At 39.5% G+C, this 22477-nt stretch overlaps 1 protein-coding gene across 4 annotated transcripts in view; it reads left to right on the top strand.

Moving 5' to 3' along the window:
* Positions 1-22477, top strand: part of oxr1a (oxidation resistance 1a) — a 188405-nt gene that overhangs the window by 66203 nt on the left and 99725 nt on the right. For all 4 annotated transcript variants that reach the window (XM_052146833.1, XM_052146835.1, XM_052146836.1 and 1 more), the window contains one exon: positions 5005-5198. In XM_052146833.1, coding sequence (XP_052002793.1) covers positions 5005-5198 — 194 coding nt within the window. The remainder of the gene's footprint in view (positions 1-5004; positions 5199-22477) is intronic.

Raw genomic sequence — 22477 nt, 5'->3', positions numbered from 1 at the left:
ATTGTAGTTGTCCCTCCTTTGACCAAGTTGATATAGGTATCATTCAGTGAGGAGTATCACAGTCCGGCTGGAAGCTTATGGCAGGTCATTTTGGTAAACTCCACCCTGAGCCAATGCTTCAGACAGTGGCTCATGAAGAATCCTACGTCTTTGAGTTTGCATCAATTCATCCTCTGTGTAGTCCATCTTAGTAGACTGAAGTGAAGTCTGGCTGGCATATGTTGCAGTTGGTCATCATCACTCAGTGACACAGTGGGAGTTGGACATCAGGCAGGACCACAGATGGATCTGGCAGACTCTAGTAACCTCGGGATATAAGGGAAAGATATAGAATAAAATGAGCATAGATGCCATTCACATTAAAGTAGGGCTAAAGAAAAAGATAAGCGTTTTCAGTTCGACCAAACTAAAGCAGCATAACTGTGAAATGAAGGATAAATTAAGTGCATGTCTGGCTGAATAGCTAAGAATTTAGTTTAGGCTTAAACTGAGAGTGTTCTGAACACTGATAGGAAGACCCTTCCAGAGTTTAGGAGCCAAATATGAAACACCTTGGTGTGTTTGTCTTTTTGTTTCAATTTTATATTAAAATATTATTGATATTGTCAAGCCTGTTCTCGCCTCCTCCTTTCCCATTAATCCCTTTACACATATATATAGGAAGAAAATCATAGGCCCTAAAACTGATCACTGTGGGAATCCATACTTAACTTTAATTTGATTAGACAGTTCCTCTTTTACACAGACAAAGTGATAGTGGTCAGAGAGATAGCACTTATACCAAGCTAATGCCTGTCCACAAATGCCAACATAATTCTCAAGCCCATCCAAGAGAATGTCATGATCTATGGTGTCAAAGGCAGCATTAAAATCAAAGAGAACTAGAAGAGAAATGCAGCCGCAATCAGATGATAAGAGCAAGTCATTTGTAACTCTGATAAGTGTAGTCTCTGTACTATGGTCGGGCCTATATCCTGACTGAAATTCTTCTTATATACTATTTCTCTGTAAAATTTAACATAGTTGGGAGGGCACTACCTTTTCTAGTATTTTCAACATAAATGGGAGATTTGAAATTGGTCTATAATTAGCCAATTCTCCTGGATCAAGCTGTGGTTTCTTGATAAGCGATTTGATAACTTCCAGTTTAAAGTTTTTTGGGACATGCCCTAAGGATAATGAGTTAGGAGCTGGAGTAAGGAGTTAATAATATTAAGATTATGTTCTGTGATTACAGGAAACACCACTTTAGGTGTTTATTCTGTATTAGATCTAGTATACGTGTTGTTGATTTTGATGTTTTGATCATTTTGTTAGCTCTTCCTGACCTACAACAGCAAAGGATTGAAGTTGCTCATTGGGAATAATTTTTGTCTTCTGGGGTGCTGTGGCAGATGCATGCATATTTCCAATTTTGTATTCTTCCACTCACGCTCCATTTTCCGAGTTGCTCTCTTGAGAGCATGTGTGTGATTATTGTACCATGGTGAGGAGGTTTTCTTGTTAATTTTCTTTACTAGAAGGGGGCAACACTATCTAGAGTGCTAGAGAAGAATGTATCCATATTTTCTGTCAACACCAAGTTCTTCTGAACATTTTGGAGTACTGAGTATTTGAGATAAATCTAGAAGATTATTAGTGAAGCTATCTTTAGTATTTGAAAGAATAGTTCTACCTGAACAATACAATTTTATTGATTGAGTGACCTTTGCTAAGCACAGCATACAAGTGACAAGATAATGATCTGAGATATAATCACTCTATTTTATCCACATCAATTCCATTTGACAAAATTAGATCTAGTGTATGATTTTGGTGATAGGTTGGACCTATCACATTTTGTCTAACCCCAACAGAGTTGAGAATATCGATAAATTCTAATTTTTGTTATATATGTCAATGTTGAAGTTACCAATGATTAAAGCTCCATCCACTGCAACTACTAGATCTGACAAAAAGCAAACTCTCGAAGGAATTCAGAATATGGATGGTGGTCTATAAACTGTCACAAGAACAAAAGAAGAATTATTTATATCTGATAGTGTCAATATTAAGTATTATCAGTCCAAAAGAATTAATCTTATATCCAGACCTTTGAGTAACACTAAAAATATCACTGTAAATTGTAGCAACACCTCCTCCTCAAACCTTCAGATGAGGCTCCTGTTTACAACAATGACCTGAGGGAGTAGACTCATTTAAAATAATATATTCATCTGTTTTAATCCATGCTTCAGTCAAACACAGTGAATCAAACTATGATCTGTAATAATTAAATTTACAATTAGTAATTTAGTCAAGTCAAGTCAAGTGGTTTTTATTGTCGTTTCAACCATATACAGTTAGTACAGTACACAGCAAAACGAGACAACGTTCCTCCAGGACCATGGTGCTACATAAAAACAACAAAGGACCAACACAGGACCACATGAGACAACACAACGAAATAAAATACCTATATTAAAAAACCTACATATACCTATATAAAGTGCATGTGCAAACATGTGCAAAAAGTACAGGACAGTACAACAAATTTCTGACAATGAACAGGACAATAGACAGTGCAGCGCCGACCAGTACTCAGTAGTGCAAAAAGATGACAGTTTCTAAAAATGTAAACGTAACATACTATGAGATAATGTTCTATGCACATAGCAGTTATTGAGGTAGCAGACAGTTATAAAGTGACAGTAATTACAGTGCAACTCAGGACACGTGTATCAAACCAGTCTCTGAGTATTGAGGAGTCTGATGGCTTGGGGGAAGAAGCTGAATTATTTAGATGAAAGCAATCAAATGTTTAGGAGCCCTACCTTTATATGATGTTCATCTTCTTTTTTTTTTTTTTTTTTGTTGCTGTTATTTTCAAGTTTGATATCAGTCAAATGTTTTCTAAATGGTCTGCACTTATATAGCGCTTTTTTTTTTTTTAACCTTAGAGGTTACCAAAGCGCTTTAAACTGTGTCCCATTCACCCAAACATTCACACTCACACTCATACACCAATGGCAGCAGAGCTAGCCTGCCATTGGGAGCAACTTGGGATTCAGTGTCTTGTCCAAGGACACTTCTGCATGTGGAGTCGTGTGGGCCAGGAATCGAACCGCCAACTCTGCGATTGGCAGCCGACCCGCTCTACCACCTGAGCTACACCCGCCCTGGCTATAAATGATTAGGGTTTTGTATTTGGAAGTTCAGGGAACAGACACAGTCTCTATATTACATATAGGTGATTTATGTGTTGTAGTTTGTGTGACCTGTGAGATGTCTCAAGGCAGCTTGCAGATGGATGTTTAAGCCATTCTGTCTGGTCCTGACCTGGGCCCCAGTTAGTCTAATACTATTCTGACTTAGTAAACTGATTTTCTAATTATGGCTACAGAAGTAAGCAGTGTTTTACGGCAGATATTCTGTAACAATTCAGTGAAATCTCTGCACCTTTGAATCATGGAATCTCCCCTATAAATGTTGTTTACACAAACATTTGAGCAGCTACGGCCAGTGCTGATGGATAAAATACAGGTTATGTGTGAATATGTTCTCCTAATCAGATCCAAAGTCATGTGGTGTTTTGTTTACATCTGGTGTTATGGTTGCTGGAAGCTGGCCATGGTTGTTACTATTCAATGATATTTCAATAATTCAATACGTTTTTGCTGTTCAGCAACAAGTAATTATTCTGTCCACACTGAGAGCTACAGCATGTGATGGAACACAAGCACAATAAGACAATCAGAACACATTTCATGTTTGATGTGGAGTTTTGTGGAGTGTGATTTTACCTTTACATTTGCATTTATTAATTTAGCAGATGCTTTTATCCAGAGCGAATTAGGAACACAAAATAAATAGTTAATCCTAAGGAGGCAGTAATAAGAAGTGCTATTATACAAAGTTGCAAATTGCTCAGAGAAGCACAAGTTGAGCAAGTGGTGAAAGTAGTATCAGTATTTAAAAAAAAAGGTATTTTTTTAAACAGACTTCACATTGGGAGCATGTCTATGAAGCCTTAGAATGCCCCCTTCATAGGTAGCTCACAAGGTTTTAGAACAGACCTAGTATCTGTTTGAGGATTTTTGAGGATGGGGGATTTAACCCTGCTGAAAAGACCAGCTTAACCAGCCAGCATGCAATTACCGTGCTAGTCTATTCTGGTTTATGCTGGTTTGTGCTGGTTTGGTGCTGGTACAGCTGGTGGACCAGCATCGTCATGCTTTTCACTAGCAAAACCTAGCTAATGAAGCTTGTTGACCAGCGTGGTCTTTGTGATTAAGCTGGTTAAGCTAGTTTAAAAGCACACCAGCATTCCATGCTGGGGAACCAGCACCCAAACACAACATAAGCTGAGGATCAGAAATGCCAGTCTTTTCAGAAGATAAGTTTTTTTTTGCTGGTTGAGGTGAACCCTCTGGCTCTGGAATTCTGGTTGACTTGCCACTCTATGTTGTCTATCTAGTTCATGTTTTTGTTGGGCTTCCTTAACCATGTAATCTTGTCAACCAGTGTTTGTCTTCTGGCTGATTGAATGTATTATGTATTGCTGAGCTGGTTTGAGGCAGAGACAGAGAGAGAGGAAAGTGAGGACTGCACCTGGGGTCTGGCTTCAACATGTTGTCAAAACTGCACCAGGCTTTTTTCTGATGTGTTTATTTATACAGGTGTGTAAATGACATGCCCACACGATGCACATCTTTGTTGGGTGTCACAAAGACAGAATAATTTTATGTTGTCTTTCCAAGAGATTATTAAGCAGTTCAAAATGCACGACAGAAAGACCGACTGACTGATTGATTGATTGATTGATTGATTGATTGATTGATTGATTGATTGATTGATTGATTGATTGATTGATTGATTGAATGAATCTCAAATGGCACTTCGGAATATTGCAGGAGTTTGACAATTGTAGCTCAATTTGTAAATGTGTCAGTGTGACCTGATGCAAACTATCAATAAACAGCATGATAGACTCTAAAGCTCTGTTTTCTGTTCTGCTTCGAACAGGCTGAAGAAAAAGTCTCAGTCAGTGGACATCGGCTCTACAGGATTTTCTGCTCGTCTCATTCCGAGTCTGTCCTTAAACAGATCTTCTCCACCTGTTTCCAAGACAGCAACATGTGAGGTGCAGGAAAACAACACAACCAATTCCCAGCACCGTACTCCACGGTGCAGCGATCTGAAACGAGGATACACAATAGGTAAATGAGCATTCAATTGTATTCTGTACTGCAGGCTAAATGTTCGTGTGTGTGTGTGTGTGTGTGTGTGTGTGTGTGTGTGTGTGTGTGTGTGTGTGTGCGTGTGTGTGTGTGTGTGTGTGTTTTCTCTGTTTCCACTCTTTCTCCCCTTTTCTCCTCTCATTCTTTTCTTGTTCTCCAATGTTTCTCCTCCCTTTCAACTCTGTTTCATCTCTGTTTCCTTCCTTTTTACTCTTTTTCTTCTCCTCTCATCTCCCCTCTTTCTCCTCTGTTTCACCAGTCTAATCTCTATGTTCTCCTCTTGTCTCCTCTTTCTAAAGTTTCACCTGTCTCCTCTCTTTCTCCTCTTCTACTCTTCTCTGTCTCCTCTTTTTCTCCTTGCATCTCCTCTTGTCTCATCTCTTTCACCTCTGTCTCCCTAATGTCTTATCTTTTTTTTCTCCTCTCAACTATTCTTTCTCTTCTGTCTCATCTCTGTCTCCTCTCTTTATCCTCTTTTTCTCGTTAAATCTGTTTCCCCTCTGTCTCTTCTCTGTATCCTTTCTATTTTTTCCTCTCCTCTTCACTCATTCTTCTTTATTTCACTACTATTATCTTGGTCTCTTCTTATACTCTTTTTCCTCTTGTCCTCCATGCATCTCCTGTGTTTCACCTCTGTCTCCTCTCTGTCTACTCTGTTTTTCTCCTTGTGTCCCCTTTCTTTCTTCTCTTCTTTTCTCCTCTCATCACCTCACTTTCTCCTCTGTTTTACCTTTATCTTTTCATCTCCAGTCTGCTCTCACATCTCCTTTCTTAATATTATTTTTTCTCCTCTTGTCTTCACTTTTTCTTGTTTCACCTCTCTCATTTTCTTTACTCCTTTTTCTCACTCTGTCTCCTCTTTCTCCTTGCATCTCCTCTGTCTAAATTTTATTTTTCTCTATTTTCTCTATTGTCTATTTTCTCTCTTTCTACTCTTTTTTTTCTCCTCTCATCTCCTCTCTTTCTCCTATGTTTTACCTCTTTCTTCTTAGTTTATATTCTGTTTTTCACTGGAGATAGCTCTCCTTTCATCTCTTGCCGTTTGACTGTTGTTTTGATTTAGTTTAAGTTTAAGGGCCGACAGACAGAGCCATTGCCTCTAATCAGGAGTTCTTGAGTTCCAGCCACAGAACATGAGTTGACAAACAGACCTGCTTTTTGTTCACTTCATTTACAAGTGTTACTAAAAAAAGATAATAAAGTGTATGTTTTCCTTTTTAATCAGCACATGCAAAACAATAACTAATACTTCCTAAGGCACCACTTTTACTATTACTCAAACTCAGTATTAAGGATTTTAATAAACCCTTAAACCCTAAGTTTATAAAATGTCCCACACTGTTTGTGCTATAAATGTGACTGATACCTCAAATTGTGTGGCTTATTAACGGAGAGGCGTGATGTTACTTTTCTACGCATTCCACATTTTTTACCTGGCGAATGTTAAAACAGATTAATAAAATCCTGTAGACTTCAATTATAAGACGGATCCGAGCCATATATGGATTAGAGTATCATCAAGACTTGATGCTGGCTGTGCTCTTTTGACTTGGGACCTAGAAATATATAAGCCATGAGCACTCACCCACAAAACCCTAGCAACCTCAGGCATCATGCAAAAAATTACTCAGAACCCCTTAGCAACCCTGGCAACCACCTAAAACACCCAAGAATTGTGATGACCACTTTTTAAATAGAAAAATGAAATGTTAAGTTGAGTTGAAATAATTGTATCATGCTGAGATACATAAGATATTAAACTAGCACAGCTATCTTGGAAATTGGTTGTCTGGGATAATGGTCATTATACAGATTTGCGGACATTGTACAAAATATGTGAGTACAGAAAATTGTAATTTACCAATCAGAATGAAGTATTTTAAAGAGCAGTGTAAAAATGAGAGATAATTATTCCAGAAAACTCCCCCCTTCTTCTATTGGTTGTACAAACAGATAGTCCCACCCCAAGCTCACATTCATTGGTTGAGACAATGCTACAGTGTCAGATTTGACAGGCTGCTTAAACAAACAGAAAGATGTTTTGATATAATGCCACAGAGCTATTGTTACACTTTTAGGTGAAATTAGCCTACAAATGCTTATAGTTGAATCTGCGTATTAAACGTTAACATAGAATAAATTAAACACATCAGCTTTAATTTTGTTGGTCATTGTGCAGTTTGAAAAATCTCTTTCCTATTGTTTGACTTTCTTTTGCCTTTTGAAGGCCACGGTCTCAGGCAATCACTGCAAATCACAGCACAGTTTGTCTCCTCGGAGGGCCTCTAATTGGTGGAAAGGACTGCAGGAGAAAGACGTTTTTATTGATGGCCGCACACTGGGCATCTTTTCATCCTGAGTCAGAGTTGCCATTAAAACCACACCACACATCCAGCTTGAGTTTAATAGCGTGCCCTCATGTATCCCACCAAATTATTCTGTCATTTTTAGCTTGATGTAAGAAATGGTTAGAGTGCTTTAATGTTTTTATATGAAAATTACCCTGACCATTCAGTCTCCTTAAATTAGAGCCATTTTATAGCAAGGGAGCATACATGCTGGAATAAGTGCATTTGGCATTCTCCAAATAGGTCAGGAATAACAAGGTATAAATTTGTTCATGTGGAGATAAGCCTGCAATGGGCAAACTGCTGGGTATTATTGTCTGCCTATTACCTCCGCCGTTGCCTTTAGTTGTCCAGCTATTGGGTCATCAGCTGGGAGCCACCTATCACGGATGTTTCGATCAAAGAACACCTGGTGGTGGGGCAGCGGTCAGGGACATCTCCCTGCCATTCCCCGCAACTGAACACTGGATCCTCTCCCATCAAGACATTCCTCCTTTCCTGTCAAGACATATGACTTTATGCTTTATGGCACCATAGTTTATTCCCTCATGAAAGACGTTACCCTTGTCTTTTTATCAAATTTTCAACTACATTTTTGCTTTATAATAAAATTTGTAATGTTGTGATTCATCTTGGAGCTTGTTGGATTAGTTCATGGCTTAGAACTCTTTTAATTTAGTTATGAAATCCTTATGGAAAAAATGTATGGGGTAAAATACCTCCTGAACCAGAATGTCTAAAAGGTGGACAGGTACTGTTGAGCTCCATTGGGGGGCATTCTCATTCTAGAGAGCATTTGATTGGACAAAAATATGTGTAGTGCAAGATTAGTCATCAAAATGTGTGGTCCGTTTTACCAGAAGAGAAAGAATATATATTTTAAATGTGTATGTCTACTAAAGATTTTCTTTGTCAACTTTTAGGAATATGCGATAACATGTAGAAGTCTTTAAAGAAACTCTAATTTTGGTTTCATGGGTTCATGAAACTGGCTTTAAAAAGCATAGAAGGTCTAGTCTGTTTTTTTAAATCAGGGATGGTAGTATTTACATAAACCAGTCAAGCAGGTTTAAACTTCTACTTAAAGTTCTACCTTCTGCAATGTGAAGTTAAAACCATATAGATTTTAGAAACATTCCTCTCCTTCAGATAGACTTCCTTCTCTTCTGTCAGTGTTTCATGTCAACCTCCACCTGTTAAACATAACCGTCTTCTTCCATATGCGAGCCAACGAGCAGCCACACTTCATACCTCTGTATTTCTGTTCTCATTATACAGCTGAGGATGATTTGCAGACAGTGTGTTGGGGTGAACTGTCAGACCACACTAGACTGATAACAATGTTAATGGTTCCGGAAAGGTAGAATGTTGCCTTCTTGTTATGCTGAAATATATTCTGAAGGGGTCAGGAGTGACACTGTGTGGGATCGAGATGTGTTCCAGACAATATTTTACATGAAAAACAACAAAGGAAGGTGGTGCAGCATGCTAACAAGCTAAAGTCATACTGCTCAAGAATGGTCAGACCGGTTGAACCTAGAACAGGGCTTCTAATTACTGGTGCAGATACAGGAATACTTGTTGTCTTCTGCCCTTAGAGAGGTCTTACATCTATCTGCTGGGGAATGAATGCATGCATTCACATGCAACTTGGAAACAATCCTATTCTTAAGTAGTCTTTGTCTTGTTCCTTAAAGGTGAGTTGTGTTATATTTTTATGTTAAAATATATGGAGTTCATGGCTTTCTAATCATTGGAGACAATGATTAAGTAAGCCATATCTCCAAAAAATGTTTTATTTCATTTTTTGTCCAATTTGGATTAATACATTCTTTAAAAACACTTCTATCAGGAATACTTGAAGACTTGAGTGAGATTTAAGATTACATTAATCTGATGAATATAAAACAGAAAAGTAATGTCTCTCTTTGGCGTAGGCCCCGTCTGGTGGTCCGAAGAAGTTGTAATCGGAACCGTCGTATCCTGCCGGAGATAGGAGGCAGGGGCGAGGAGCCTACCCCCGTGCACTCAACTGGTGGTGGTGGGGTGGTGGAGGTTGCCGTGTTAGCACACTGAAACAGCAATGTGATAGATTGTGGGCAGACTTATAAAGCAACGGCTTACATGTGATTGGCTGGGAATTACCCAGCTAATGGTGCGATGATGTACAGCTGCTAGTCTTCCCGCTAGAACTACACTGCGCTTACATATATAGCACTTTTGACCAATGAGATTGATTTATTAATTTGATGACTTTTAAAATATAATTTAGTGTAATCATTAAGTAAAAGGTATTACATACTTTCCTTGCACCATGAAAACATGAATTTACTTAATCACATCAAGTTTTCAAATGTAATTTTCAACATAAAAAATATTCTCTACAAATATATTATACATTTTTGAGTCAAGAATATATGGTCTGAACAATATACTGTATGTCTTTTCATGCAAATGTAAAAATATATTTAAAATGTAAAAGTTCAAAAAAAGGCAAAAAGTTCCTCTTTTTTGTGTTACATGACAAAAAGAAATGGTACAGCACGAAACACCACATGTCTGATTTGGTGGGAAAAAGTTTTCAAACACTAATAATATTTCAAACAAAATTGTTTCACTGCTTATTTTTTTTTTTAAATAATACAATATTGTAATATAATTGTATTATATATTAAAAAAATATTATTGTTCTGCCAAAATGTGTTTATATGAATCAGCTTTTGAGACTGATTCTTATTCTTATTTTATTTAATTTATTTTTTAACTGTTTCCAGTTACTCCACATGATTTATTTATTTTTTACTTTAAGCCCTGGAAAAAAAATTCAACTCAGTAACTGAAACTTAAGTAATTGTTTAGTTTGAGTTGCATTTTTGTATGTATTTTTTATATTATAATTGACATGGAAAAACTAAAGAAAAAAATTTGCATCATGTCATGCACCCATAAGTGTAGGTTTTCATGTTCCATTTATATATATATATATATATATATATATATATATATATATATATATATATATTATTATTATTATTATGATTTTTTTTTTTTTTAGCTATTTTTGCAGTGAACATTGTACTTTTTGTTATTTCATTTCCCATTCAAAACATCTGTGCCTATACTCATGTTATTGTGTCTCTGTCAGTATTTCCTGTGTAAATGCATTTGTAAAGTATAAAAATCAAAGAACACAATTCCAGGACTTAATTTGTGCCCAAACAAACCATATCTGGCATGTTTTGGTACAAATGAAGCATGTCTGGATCCAGCTACTATTCTAGTGGAACCCTGACCACATATTCCTGAGAAATTACCTCATCGTTTATAAATGAAGCACTTCCCACATGTCATGTTTGGTTGCATATAGCAGTGTCCTGCTATTGCCCCTGTTACTTAAACACTGAATTTATGCACTTTGCCGTCGGGGAGATTGATGGTGGTGCAGAGATGGTTACTGTAACCAGCCTGCGGCCTCCACCTGCACGCTTCATCAGCGCCCGATCCGCTGACTCCAATTCAATTAGCAGCAGTTCAATAGATTGAGCAAGTGTCGAGCTCGAGCATAGCTGCTGCAGGCTCTCGGGCTGAAGAAAAGAGCTGCATATTTTATCCAGTAGAAAACACCAGTGACATTTACTCTCCTGTGCTATAAAATGCAGAAGGCCATATGGCAAGTGTATTTACAGTTTATGGCTGTTTTGTTACAGCTAGAGCAGAACTTGGCTGTTTCTAGCACTCTGTTTTGTTTAGTGGTAATGTTTATTTGCTTAGATTGATGCAGTCCCACATGTATCTGATCTCCAGCAGTGCCCATGCATCCTTCTGTTTACAGAGCCAAGGCAAATGAAGACACCCCTTTCATGCTGAAAATTAGCCCCATGTCTTTAGGAAACAGGATCGACAGACACCCCTGAAGGCATTTACATAGGTGACACGCATTATCGACAAGCCTGTTACCTTTAAACTGCGAAATTACGCAACCGTGTCCCGTTCGGATCAATTACGTCCTTTTCAGATTAGCTATAGCTGTGTGATGGATGCACCTAATGTTTTCATTTTAAATCTGCCCTAGTTCGAATGTGAGACTGTTTTCCCCGTATTACAATAATTTTCCGGGTTATTTACTACTTAATATCTGTGGACACTGCAAAAACAAAAACAAAAATATAATAATAATAATATAAAAAAAATTATAATGTTTTTGTCTTAATTTCCAGTAAAATATCTAAACAACCTTAAAAAGATACATTTACTTGTGAAGCATATTGACACAATGTATAACTGCAAGTCAAGTTCTCTGGAAAAAAAAAAATCGGTTTATGCTTAAAATAAGATGGGTTTTTCCTTACAAGATTGGCATTTTTATTTTTCCAGAACAAAAATACAGAGTGTTACTGTAATGTATTGACTGACTATTGTAAGAGTGAGGTTCCTTTAAGAGACGAAAAGCCTGGTGAGGGCGGGGCTGTTCGGGGAAGAAGTTTGGGTGTGCAGTTTAGAGTTTGCCCTGGTGTTGAACAAACCAGATGTTGTTCTGTTATATGCTACTTTGAGTTCAGTAAAGGTTTACAAAGTTACGAACGTCTTCTCATGTTTTTCAAAGATATTACACTGGCGACGAGCGGACTCGAACCGACTGTGTACAGATAAGTCCATATGATACGACTGTGCAGGTGTGTGAAAATAATCTGCGTCTGGAAGCGAACATGACTACACTCGGCCGTATCGAAGACTTTGACGAATGTTCGAGTAACTCTTTTGAGGAATACACAGAAAGACTGGAATGTCTTTTTCATGCGAATGATATTGAGGATGATGCAAAAAAACGTTCCTGTTCTGAAACAGCATTGTTAAATGCTCGCCTACTTCGTCAGCATCAAAACGAATCACGGCTGGAAGACGATGTTCATTATGCAACCCATGCGCAGGCATCAGTTCATAAGACAGCAACTTCAAATGAAAATCCTAATCGTGACAAGCCATGCTTCAGATGTGGTGGTCAGCACACCCCACAAGCCTGTAGATTTTCCACTGCTTTATGCCATTACTGTAAAAAAAGAGGACACATTGCTCGTGTGAGTTTAACAAAGACTAAACATGGTACTGACAAGGATGCAGCCAGCACCACAGCAGAACGGTACACAAACATTATAACTCGCAAAAAGCAAAATGATTATTCCATTTACAGCACCACTAATAAATCAGGAGGAGGGGGGCAGAGGCCATATCTGGCCACTGTTATACTAAACAAACAAACACACACAATGGAAGTGGATTCAGGAGCGGCCTGATCTTTGATTAGTGAGCACACCTATCACTCATTGTGGCCCTCTCAACCCCCTGAAATACATGCCAACAATGGAATACTTAAGCAATGGTCACAGGCAACCTTGGAAGTGAAAGGAAAAATATTTGTGGAAGTAATATACAAAGGAACAAGAAACACACTGCCTTTGTTTGTCATCCAGGGCCAGGGAACTAGTCTGTTGGGACGGGACTGGTTTGATGCCCTGGAAATATCAGTGGAAGGTGTACACAAGGTACAGCTGCAGTCTATGGAGAGAATACTGGCTGAATACTCAGAGGTTTTTCAGGACATTGGGGTTTGCCGGACCCCCCCCGATCTCTACTGACATTGATTCCACAGTAACTCCACGTTTCTTCAAAGCCCGCCCAGTTCCTTTTGCTTTACGGCCCCAGCTTGATGAGGAGTTGGACAAATTGGTGGCTCAAGGAATTTTTGAACCTGTTCGCCATGCAAAGTGGGCCACACCTATAGTGGCTGTAGCAAAAAAAGATGGGGGCCTGAGGATTTGCGGTGATTACCGCTGTACTGTCAATACAGCTGTTAAACCCGATGTGTACCCTATACCCACAGTATCTGAACTGTTCTTGAAGCTAGCTGGAGGAGTAGTTTTCACTAAACTTGACCTGAAACAGGCTTATCAGCAGCTTCCAGTGGATAATGACGCAGCCGACTTACTGACTATTAACACTCACCGTGGGCTTTTCCGGGCTCAACGGTTGCAATTTGGGGTGTCAACGGCCGTTTCAATATTTCAAAGATTTATGGACACTTTGCTCGCAGGAATTCCAGGAGTCCAACCATACCTGGATGACATCCTGATTTCGGGCAAAACCATGGAAGAACACAATGAACGGCTACGGGCCGTACTGAAGTGCTTTGCAGAAGCTGGGTTGCGACTAAAAAAAGAGAAAAGCATTTTTGCTGCCACTCAAGTGGAGTTTTTGGGGTTTAGAGTGGATAAAGATGGCATCAAACCAACCCTTGAAAAAGTGGATGCGATCCGGAAAGCTCCGTCCCCACAGAACAAAACAGAACTTCAGGCATTCTTGGGGCTGCTTAACTTTTACAGCTGCTTTCTTCCCAATAAGGCCACCGTCCTGGAACCCCTGCATCGCCTTCTAGACCAGTCTGCTACTTGGCAGTGGGGTGCGAAGCACAAGATGGCATATGCTCAGGCGAAAGAGTTGCTGCAAACGGATAAAGTGCTGGTCCACTATGATGAAAAGAAACCCCTGGCAGTGGTTTGCGACGCCTCACCCTATGGGCTTGGGGCTTTATTGTTCCACATGGAATGTGATGGCCAGGAGAGGCCCATCTGCTTTGCTTTCAGAACAATGTCCATCACTGAGCGGAATTATGCCCAAATTGATAAGGAAGCATTGGCGGTTGCTTTTGCAGTCAGAAAGTTTCACCAGTATCTCGCAGGCCACCATTTCGCGATCTTTACAGATCGCAAACCCCTGCTGGGACTCCTGAACCATTCCAAGCCTATGCCTGCCATCCTTTCACCACGTATGCTGCGTTGGAGTTTGATCATGGGAGCTTACGTCTATGAGCTGTGCTACAGACCGGGCAAACAAATGGGCAATGCTGACGCCCTGAGTCGCTTACCCTTGCCGGCATCTGATACCGTTACACCACCACCATTGGAAGTGTTACTGCTTGAAATGGTGCCAGATGCACCTATGCATGCTGAGCGAATCGCTAACCTTACACGCAAAGACGCTGTCCTTGCACGAGTAATGCGCTGGGCCCTGCATCGGTGGCCGGCTGATGTAATGGATATCCGGTTCAAACCATTCCTTTCACGCCGCCATGAACTCTCTGCACACAAGAACTGTTTGCTATGGGGAAGCCGTGTGGTTGTTCCTTGCTTGGCAAGAAGAGAAGTTCTAGCTATGTTGCATGACGCACACCCGGGCATGGTACGCATAGTTATGTGTGGTGGCCGGGCATGGACCGAGACATTGAGGAGACTGTCAAGGCATGTGAAACCTGTCAGATGTCACGTCATGCACCTCCTAAGGCGAGAGTGCACCCTTGGGAGTGGACGACAAAAAGATGGTCCCGGCTGCATATTGACTTTGCAGGCCCTTTTCAGGGGCAAAATATTTCTCATAGTGGTTGATGCACATAGCAAGTGGCTGGAGGTGTCTTTGATGAGTTCCATGTCATCGTCAGCCGTCATCAACACACTGAGAATACTTTTTGCAACACATGGTTTGCCTGACGTCATAGTCTCAGACAATGGTGCTTCGTTCACTTCTGCAGAATTCCAAGAGTTTGCAGAGCGCAACGGCATTCGACATGTCACTACATCACCATATCACCCAAGCTCAAATGGTCAAGCTGAACGCATGGTGCAGACCACCAAGGAGGCCCTGTCTCGCATCACCAAGGGCGAGTGGCAGACCAGGCTCGCTCGTTTCTTGTTGTCACAGCACGTCACACCCAATTCATCAACTGGAAAAAGTCCTGCTGAGATGCTCATGAATCGGCGACTCACCACTGCCCTGGATCGTCTGCACCCTGATCATGATGTTGATATGCTTCGCAGACAGGAGCTTAATGCTGAAAATGGCCCTGGCACAGTCAGAGAGTTTAGACCTAAGGACATGGTATACATGAGGAGCTACACCAGAGATTCTAAGTGGGTGCCTGGAATCATTGTAGATGTCACAGGGCCCCTATCATACAAGGTCAGAGCTAGTGATGGACAAATGCACAGGCGACATGTTGACCAGTTGCTGGACCGGACGGCACCCTTGTCCGACCAGTCAAGGCCTGAACCAGGTGGCTACACTGTTCATCCGCCTGAGTCTCCAGGGGCTGAGATGCTTGCGTTACAACCACCTGCATTAGGTGTGGGAAACCCTGATGTTGACCTTACGGGAGCTGAGGGCATGTCTGAGTCCCCTCATTCTCGGAGATACCCTGTAAGAGAGCATCGGCCTCCAAGAAGGTTTTCAGACTTTGTGGACTGGGGAAAAGGGGTGTAATGTATTGACTGACTATTGTAAGAGTGAGGTTCCTTTAAAGGGTAACTAAACACCTGCTCAGAGTCTGACTCCACCCACTAGAAATATTTGAAAATGCTGGAAAAGTGGGCAGACACCGGCGGGCATAGAGGGAACGAACCGAGTGCGGGGCTGAGCCGGGGGGGTTGGGCACCTGAGACTCGTAGTGACGGATTAATTGACAGCTGCTGTCAGACTCTATGTTATTATTATTCCTCACATGGTCGCAAGACGACATGTACATGAATCTGGCGTGGTGAGCTGGAACCTGCTTACGTCAGCTGTCACCGCTTATGTCACGAAGTACCGCAACAGCCAATAGGAAAATTCAACTGCAGTAGCCACCGTTCAACCTGAAGAGGGCAGCACTCAGACGGTTTTACACCATATATTGTAGAATTAAAACACTTTATACACAAATGTCAAAAAAATTACTTGAATCAATGTCCAGTACTAATAAAGCCCCATGCTTACAGATCATTAACTAAAAAAAGTTGGTTTATGGTTTAGTTACCCTTTAAGAGACGAAAAGCCTGGTGAGGGCGGGGCTGCTCGGGGAAGAAGTTTGGGTGTGCAGTTTAGAGTTTGCCCTGGTGTTGAACAAACCAGATGTTGTTCTGTTATATGCTACTTTGAGTTCAGTAAAGGTTTACAAAGTTACGAACGTCTTCTCATGTTTTTCAAAGATATTACAGTTACGTTAGCAGGAGGAGGCAGACGAGGAGTGTGGATCTAAGTGTGGGTTTTATTGATCAAGGTGAAAACAAGACAGACAGGAACAAAGGAAACGTCCACGATGGGAAAAATGAAACTTCAAAGGGTACATGATTCTCAATATCAATTTAAATTACACAAAAATAAATATTGCTATTGAACAATACTGAATATGCTACTGAACACTTATTTAAAAAGTTACATATCAATCGAAATATCATAATTAAATTATAAATATGGAATGTTGCCTTCAAGTGTTTCTCAATTAAGTTAGTACTGCATTATGTTTTTAAATTATTTAGGTACATAGGCATAATAATAATAATAATAAAAAAAGAATAAAATGGAAAATTAATAGAGAAAACAAATAAATAAAAGTGTGTGTGTGTGTGCGTGTGTGGATTTGAGTGGTTTACGAGGAAGTAAATTATGCTATATTACAGGTATAATGCTATAAATGTGGTTTATGAGGACATTTCTAGAGTCCCCATAACAGACATATGGAGTCGGCTTGGGCCTACTTCGACCTTTGCTTGTTACAGTCTTTAGACATCTGTTGGCTTATTCATTAAATAATGAATAATTGTGTGTCTGATTGGTCCAGATGCTACAAGCCTGACATGTGGTCGATTGATGTGGTCAATAGCTGACACAGACTGGGCAGAATTATACAGTGATGTCCCTTCAATGTTGTCTTTGGAGGACGACATGTGGTTCTTCATAGTTTAAGAGGTGTAAAAAAAGGTTAAGTCAAGCATTGATGAAAATAGGTGAGACAGATTGTAAATCAACATCATGAGCACTTCTAATAGCCCTGACAAGCTTTAAGTATGTTAATGGGAAATTACAATGCCATGTGCTGTAATGGTCAAATTACGCCTGCACATGTGACGATGGCCCTAGCATGCTAATTCAGCCCAGACATTGGCTATTCTGAGTAAAAAAACAGTCTGGTTAGGCTGGTGTGTTTTGATGGTTTTACTATAAAGAGATATTGGGCACTTATTAGCCAGTCAGACTGGGAGAACAGCTGGCTGACCTGCTAAATACCTGCTAAAATCAACAAAAACCAGCAAGGCATCTTGGGCTTTTTACAATTATAAGGCTGTTACAAAGTGCAATAGCGATTTGACCAATGCTCACAGTTTCATAGAGTCTCATTTCAATAGAGTCTGACGTTTGTATGTTGATAGCGTTGCTGCAAAGTTGTCGTAAATTCGCCACTCATTGTTTTCACATGCCATTGAGCTTTGCAGCAAGCATTTCTTTGTCACCAAAGGTTTCTGACAATCAAAACTTCTGGCAAACATTCGGGGCAAATAGCAAGCTCATTTACATATGAAAATGAGTGGGCAATTTATTGAGGGCAGAAATTGAAAATAAAACTGCATTAATTGCGTAAAAAACGTTTGACATTTAATGGCAGAAATAATGTGTTAAATTTCCCAGCCCTAATGTTTACAGCTTATATAATGAAACAAATTAATTTTGAGTTAGTTACACCCCGAATACTGCTCTCTACGTTTTTCTAGATTGGTAGATAGTCAAGTCAAGTCAAGTCATTTTTATTTATATAGCGCCTTTCACAACACACATCGTTTCAAAGCAGCTTTACAGAAGATCAGGCATTAACAGAAGATAAAACAGTAATGTCTATAATGTCTTAGAGTCATCATTGTGTAGTTTGATGAAATACGATTGTGAATTGTGTTTAAAAATAAGTAATTAAATAATCATTGTATTTTTAACCCCAGTGTGCAAGCTGAAGGCGACTGTGGCAAGGAACACAAAACTCCATAAGATGTTGGTTAATGGGAGAAAAATAACCTTGGGAGAAACCAGACTCACTGTGCGGGCCAGTTCCCCTCTGGCTAACATCATGAATATAATTGTGTATAGTGCAAATCATGGTTTAAAATTATTAAACTAAGTAAGTGTTAAGGGTAATTGTTTAATCAAAGATTTTGTATGCACTGTAAGATTAATGACCAATGTATTTGAAGTCCATCCTGGAATAACTGCAGAAGTTCACATAGATGCAATTGTTCTTGTTAGTTGGCCGATGAAGGTTTATGTTGGCAATTAATTGATAGTCTATGTATTCCATTTCAAGAGTGTAGTCCATAATTAGACTGAGGTGATGCAGGCAGAGATCAGTAAGGTGCTTCACAGCTCATCCTGGCTGGAAATTTCGGTGAGGTCTATCCTAATCCAAGACACAGAATCTCTTCAGACGAAGGCACAGAGATTCATGGATTAGGCCGTGGGTTTGAATGAAAGCAGTTTGCTTTCCTGGAGGTGGCTCTGCATTCAATGCTGAATTTACTGCCGCATTCCCCTCGGAAGGATTGGTGACACTGGATTTATATCTTGCGCTGTATAATTATGCCACACTCTCTCTCTCTGTCTCTTTCTCCTCTCTTGATATGAGAAATGTATCTAGGGTGAGGACTCCCTCTGTTTCTCCTCTGAGCTCAGCTCTGGCCACGTCTGTGTGTAGTGTTTGAGCAAGGAATTGATTCTTATTGATTATCATTGATTAAGGGGATTTTAAACTTCCATTATATGGTGACTTTCCAGTAGTTCTTCTGCTCATCATGCCAAACAGCTCTTCAGATTTTTCTCTGCTATCAGTGTTTGTAGAGTACCAATCACACTGGCACAATTTACACAGTGATTGTGCCCTCATTGTGTTGATTACCCTCTGCCAACCTGAGCCTCTCACAGCCAAAATCCGCCTCCATTCTTTTCACGAGCACTTGTCAATTCTCCTTTCTCTTAATCAGTGTAGAAATGAAAGGAGACAGGCGTTAGGCCATTATAATTCATGCACCAGTGCTTAACATAATGATGAAAAATATGACCATGTCCTTCTGAAAGGGAAAGCAATTAATTCCCCCTGCAGAGTTGAGGAGAAGATATTGACACAGCGGTTAACATAAGATTGAATGTGTTTTGTTTATATCACCCTGATCTCTATGTTTCTCCCTCATCACCTGCTGTGTTAATACTTGATCAGCCTTTAGAGCAAGACTTCGGCTTTGTTGCTTTAAAGTGTTTAAAATGTCAGTATGGCTTACAGTGACACATAGTGGCCCGGCTGCTGCATGACTCAAACACAGTAGTTTTCAGTTACAAATGCAATTGTAGACATTCACAATGCACAGTGAACCAGGATTAATTTAATCCATGAATGAAAGTGTCCAATAACAGGGCATTTAAAGAGATTAAGCGAGTAGTATTCAGCTGGTCATGTGATGCTAACATGGCTACCCCCATGAGGCGCCCCTGCTCCATGTAAAATAAAAGTTGCCGATATTACTGAACTCTTCATCTGACATGAGTCATCATGACTTTATAAATATGTTTCAAAATGACTATGAATTCATTTAGAAGTAAAACGTTTTAAATGAGGAAAAAATTACTAAGGGTACCTTTAGCTAAGCTGATGGATGCGTCTCTTTTCTGCTCTGATTTTGTGCTCCTGGACCACATCCACACAGAAGAAAAGGAAGTCATTTTTATTTTTCTATAATGGTAGGGACTTGTCTTTGACTTCTATAGTTTTTGTACTGAGCTAATTATATTTTATATCACCTACCCCTAAACCTAACCCTCACAAAACAGCCTGATCTCACAGTGAAATCAGAAACAGAATGTCAAATTTTCTTTAGCTAAAATCGGTCTGTGCTTATCGAAATGTGAAACACTTCCCCCATAGGCCAAAGCATTAAATACTGTTGCGCTTATGGGCAAGTGTGAGCTGCATTCCTGATTGTAATGTTCTCTGTGTTGTATAACGAGCTGTTTTCAGCTGTACAGGATGTAATACAGTCAAGAGGAATGCCTATTTTATAATCTGAACCCACCAAACCCAAAGCAAATCTCCTTCCTGGTTTCAACAAGGGATCTTAACCTGTGTCTCCCATGTTGCTGACACAACGTGCTACTGGTCATGCCACAGGGGAAGGTAAACATGCTGGAGCCAGTGCAAAAATGCTAGCAGTTGTCTGTGAATCGGTATAATGTAGTTGATCTTAGGGTACCGGAACTCTTGGAAACAACATGCCAACTTCTCATGTGATCATGTTGCGCAGAAACCTTTGTGCATTTATATACTTTCATCAAAACATTATTTAGTATGTATATGAAGCTGTTTTCCTTGTGCTGACCATTAGCTTTACAAAATTAGGGTGATTTAACTTTACCGTTAATGTTGAAAATATTGTTTTGTCTCCTTTGAAGTTGTATCTGTCTGTTTTTCTTTTGGTTTCTTTGCTAAATTTAGAGCAGTAGCAGGTCATCTACATCAATTGCCTTGTCTGTGAACATAATTGCAGTGCGTGCTTAGAATATACAGAACGTTATCATCTGTTGGTGTAGACGCTAATATAGTTATCTTTATAGTTATCATTCTTGGTGTGAACGGGCCTTAACCATGGTTACAGTTGATCAGCTTATCAGAGCGAATGTCACTTTCAACAACAAGACTCGCCCAATCCTCAAAAAAATAAAAAGAAAGAAAGATATCTGAAAAGATTTCTTAATAGCAGGTAAGTAGCACATTATCCGCTGTTGTTTTGACTTGTTGAAAACAATTGTTTTAAAACAAATAGTATTACAAAATTTAGGCAGCGATTACATTAGTCATAACGATTGCTAGTCATATCAGATGACGTCGAACAATGGAAATAGTGCAAATGGTGGAAATTATCATTTAGCTGGCAGGTAATTAGACTAAGGTAGTAACTGGTTTAAAGATTGCCAATGTTACCAGCATAAAGTAATTTTGTTTCCATTGCCCTTACTTGAAAATTAAATTGAATCCATAATAAAATGTCCCATTTGAGTGGCTAATGCTATTTAAGGAACTACCATGCTAAGATATGTTCAATACAATGGTCCAGACCTGTCCCTTAATTTTCTCGGTCCAATAAAATACCTGTCGAGTGAGAAAAACTCCATCTTTGGGTCAGATTTAAATCCTTTCTCGGAGCTGTCGCCACCTCTGAAAAAGCCAAGCCGAAGTTGTTTCATGTTTTATTGCAGGCTCTGTCAATTTCCCTTTTTGCTTGCAGACTCTTCTCGGTTCAAGGTTTCTTTATTTTGAAAATTGGTGATTTCACCAGAGGGTTGCCTTTTTGAAAAATCCAGAGTCAGTGTTGCTCATGTGATGTCCTACCACCACACCTTTCACCGCACATATACGTGTGTTGTAGTAGCTAGCTAGACCTTCTTTTCTTTATTTTACGGATGTGACATAAACATGCATGGATGACTGATAGAAGTATGCATTTTCCCAGGAAATCCATCCCAACAGCTCTAAAATATCAATCATTATTATAGGCTTAACATAGTGAATCGGGGTAAGGCAAATACGTGGTTTGGAAGACAGACTATTGGTGTACATGCTCATTAATAAATATTGTTTATTTCTAACAAAAGAATCTTACATAGTGTAGCTTTATCTGTGTAGCATTTTGGGACAATTTTGACAAAACCTGACCCCCACTAATACACATAATTTTATCTGACATTAGTTATGAACACTACTAACTAACTCTAACCATATAAAAAGTAGCATTATTGATCATTTATTAATTTCCCAAAAATTGTGGACATCTCAAGTCAAATTTATAGTAGCTAACTTAGAGGGTAAAATTTGTCTCAAAAGTAAAGCTTAGTCAGAGAGAGTCTTTTAGTCTTTCAAGCCCTCTTCGATTCTTAATCGTGAGTGTGACGGACCTCCAACAGGAAAACAGGGAAATCGCAAGATATCGTATGGCTTAGCTTGTACAAAAAGAATGATTTTTTCAAGAAACAGAATTTAAAATCGATACAATAAAGATATCACAATTAGCTAGCCTCCTA

The sequence above is a fragment of the Xyrauchen texanus genome, chromosome 17 (genome assembly GCF_025860055.1).
Source record: "Xyrauchen texanus isolate HMW12.3.18 chromosome 17, RBS_HiC_50CHRs, whole genome shotgun sequence".
In the NCBI taxonomy this organism is placed as follows: domain Eukaryota; kingdom Metazoa; phylum Chordata; class Actinopteri; order Cypriniformes; family Catostomidae; genus Xyrauchen; species Xyrauchen texanus.
Note: the sequence above shows the minus strand (reverse complement) of the source record. Positions and strands in the feature narration are given on the sequence as shown.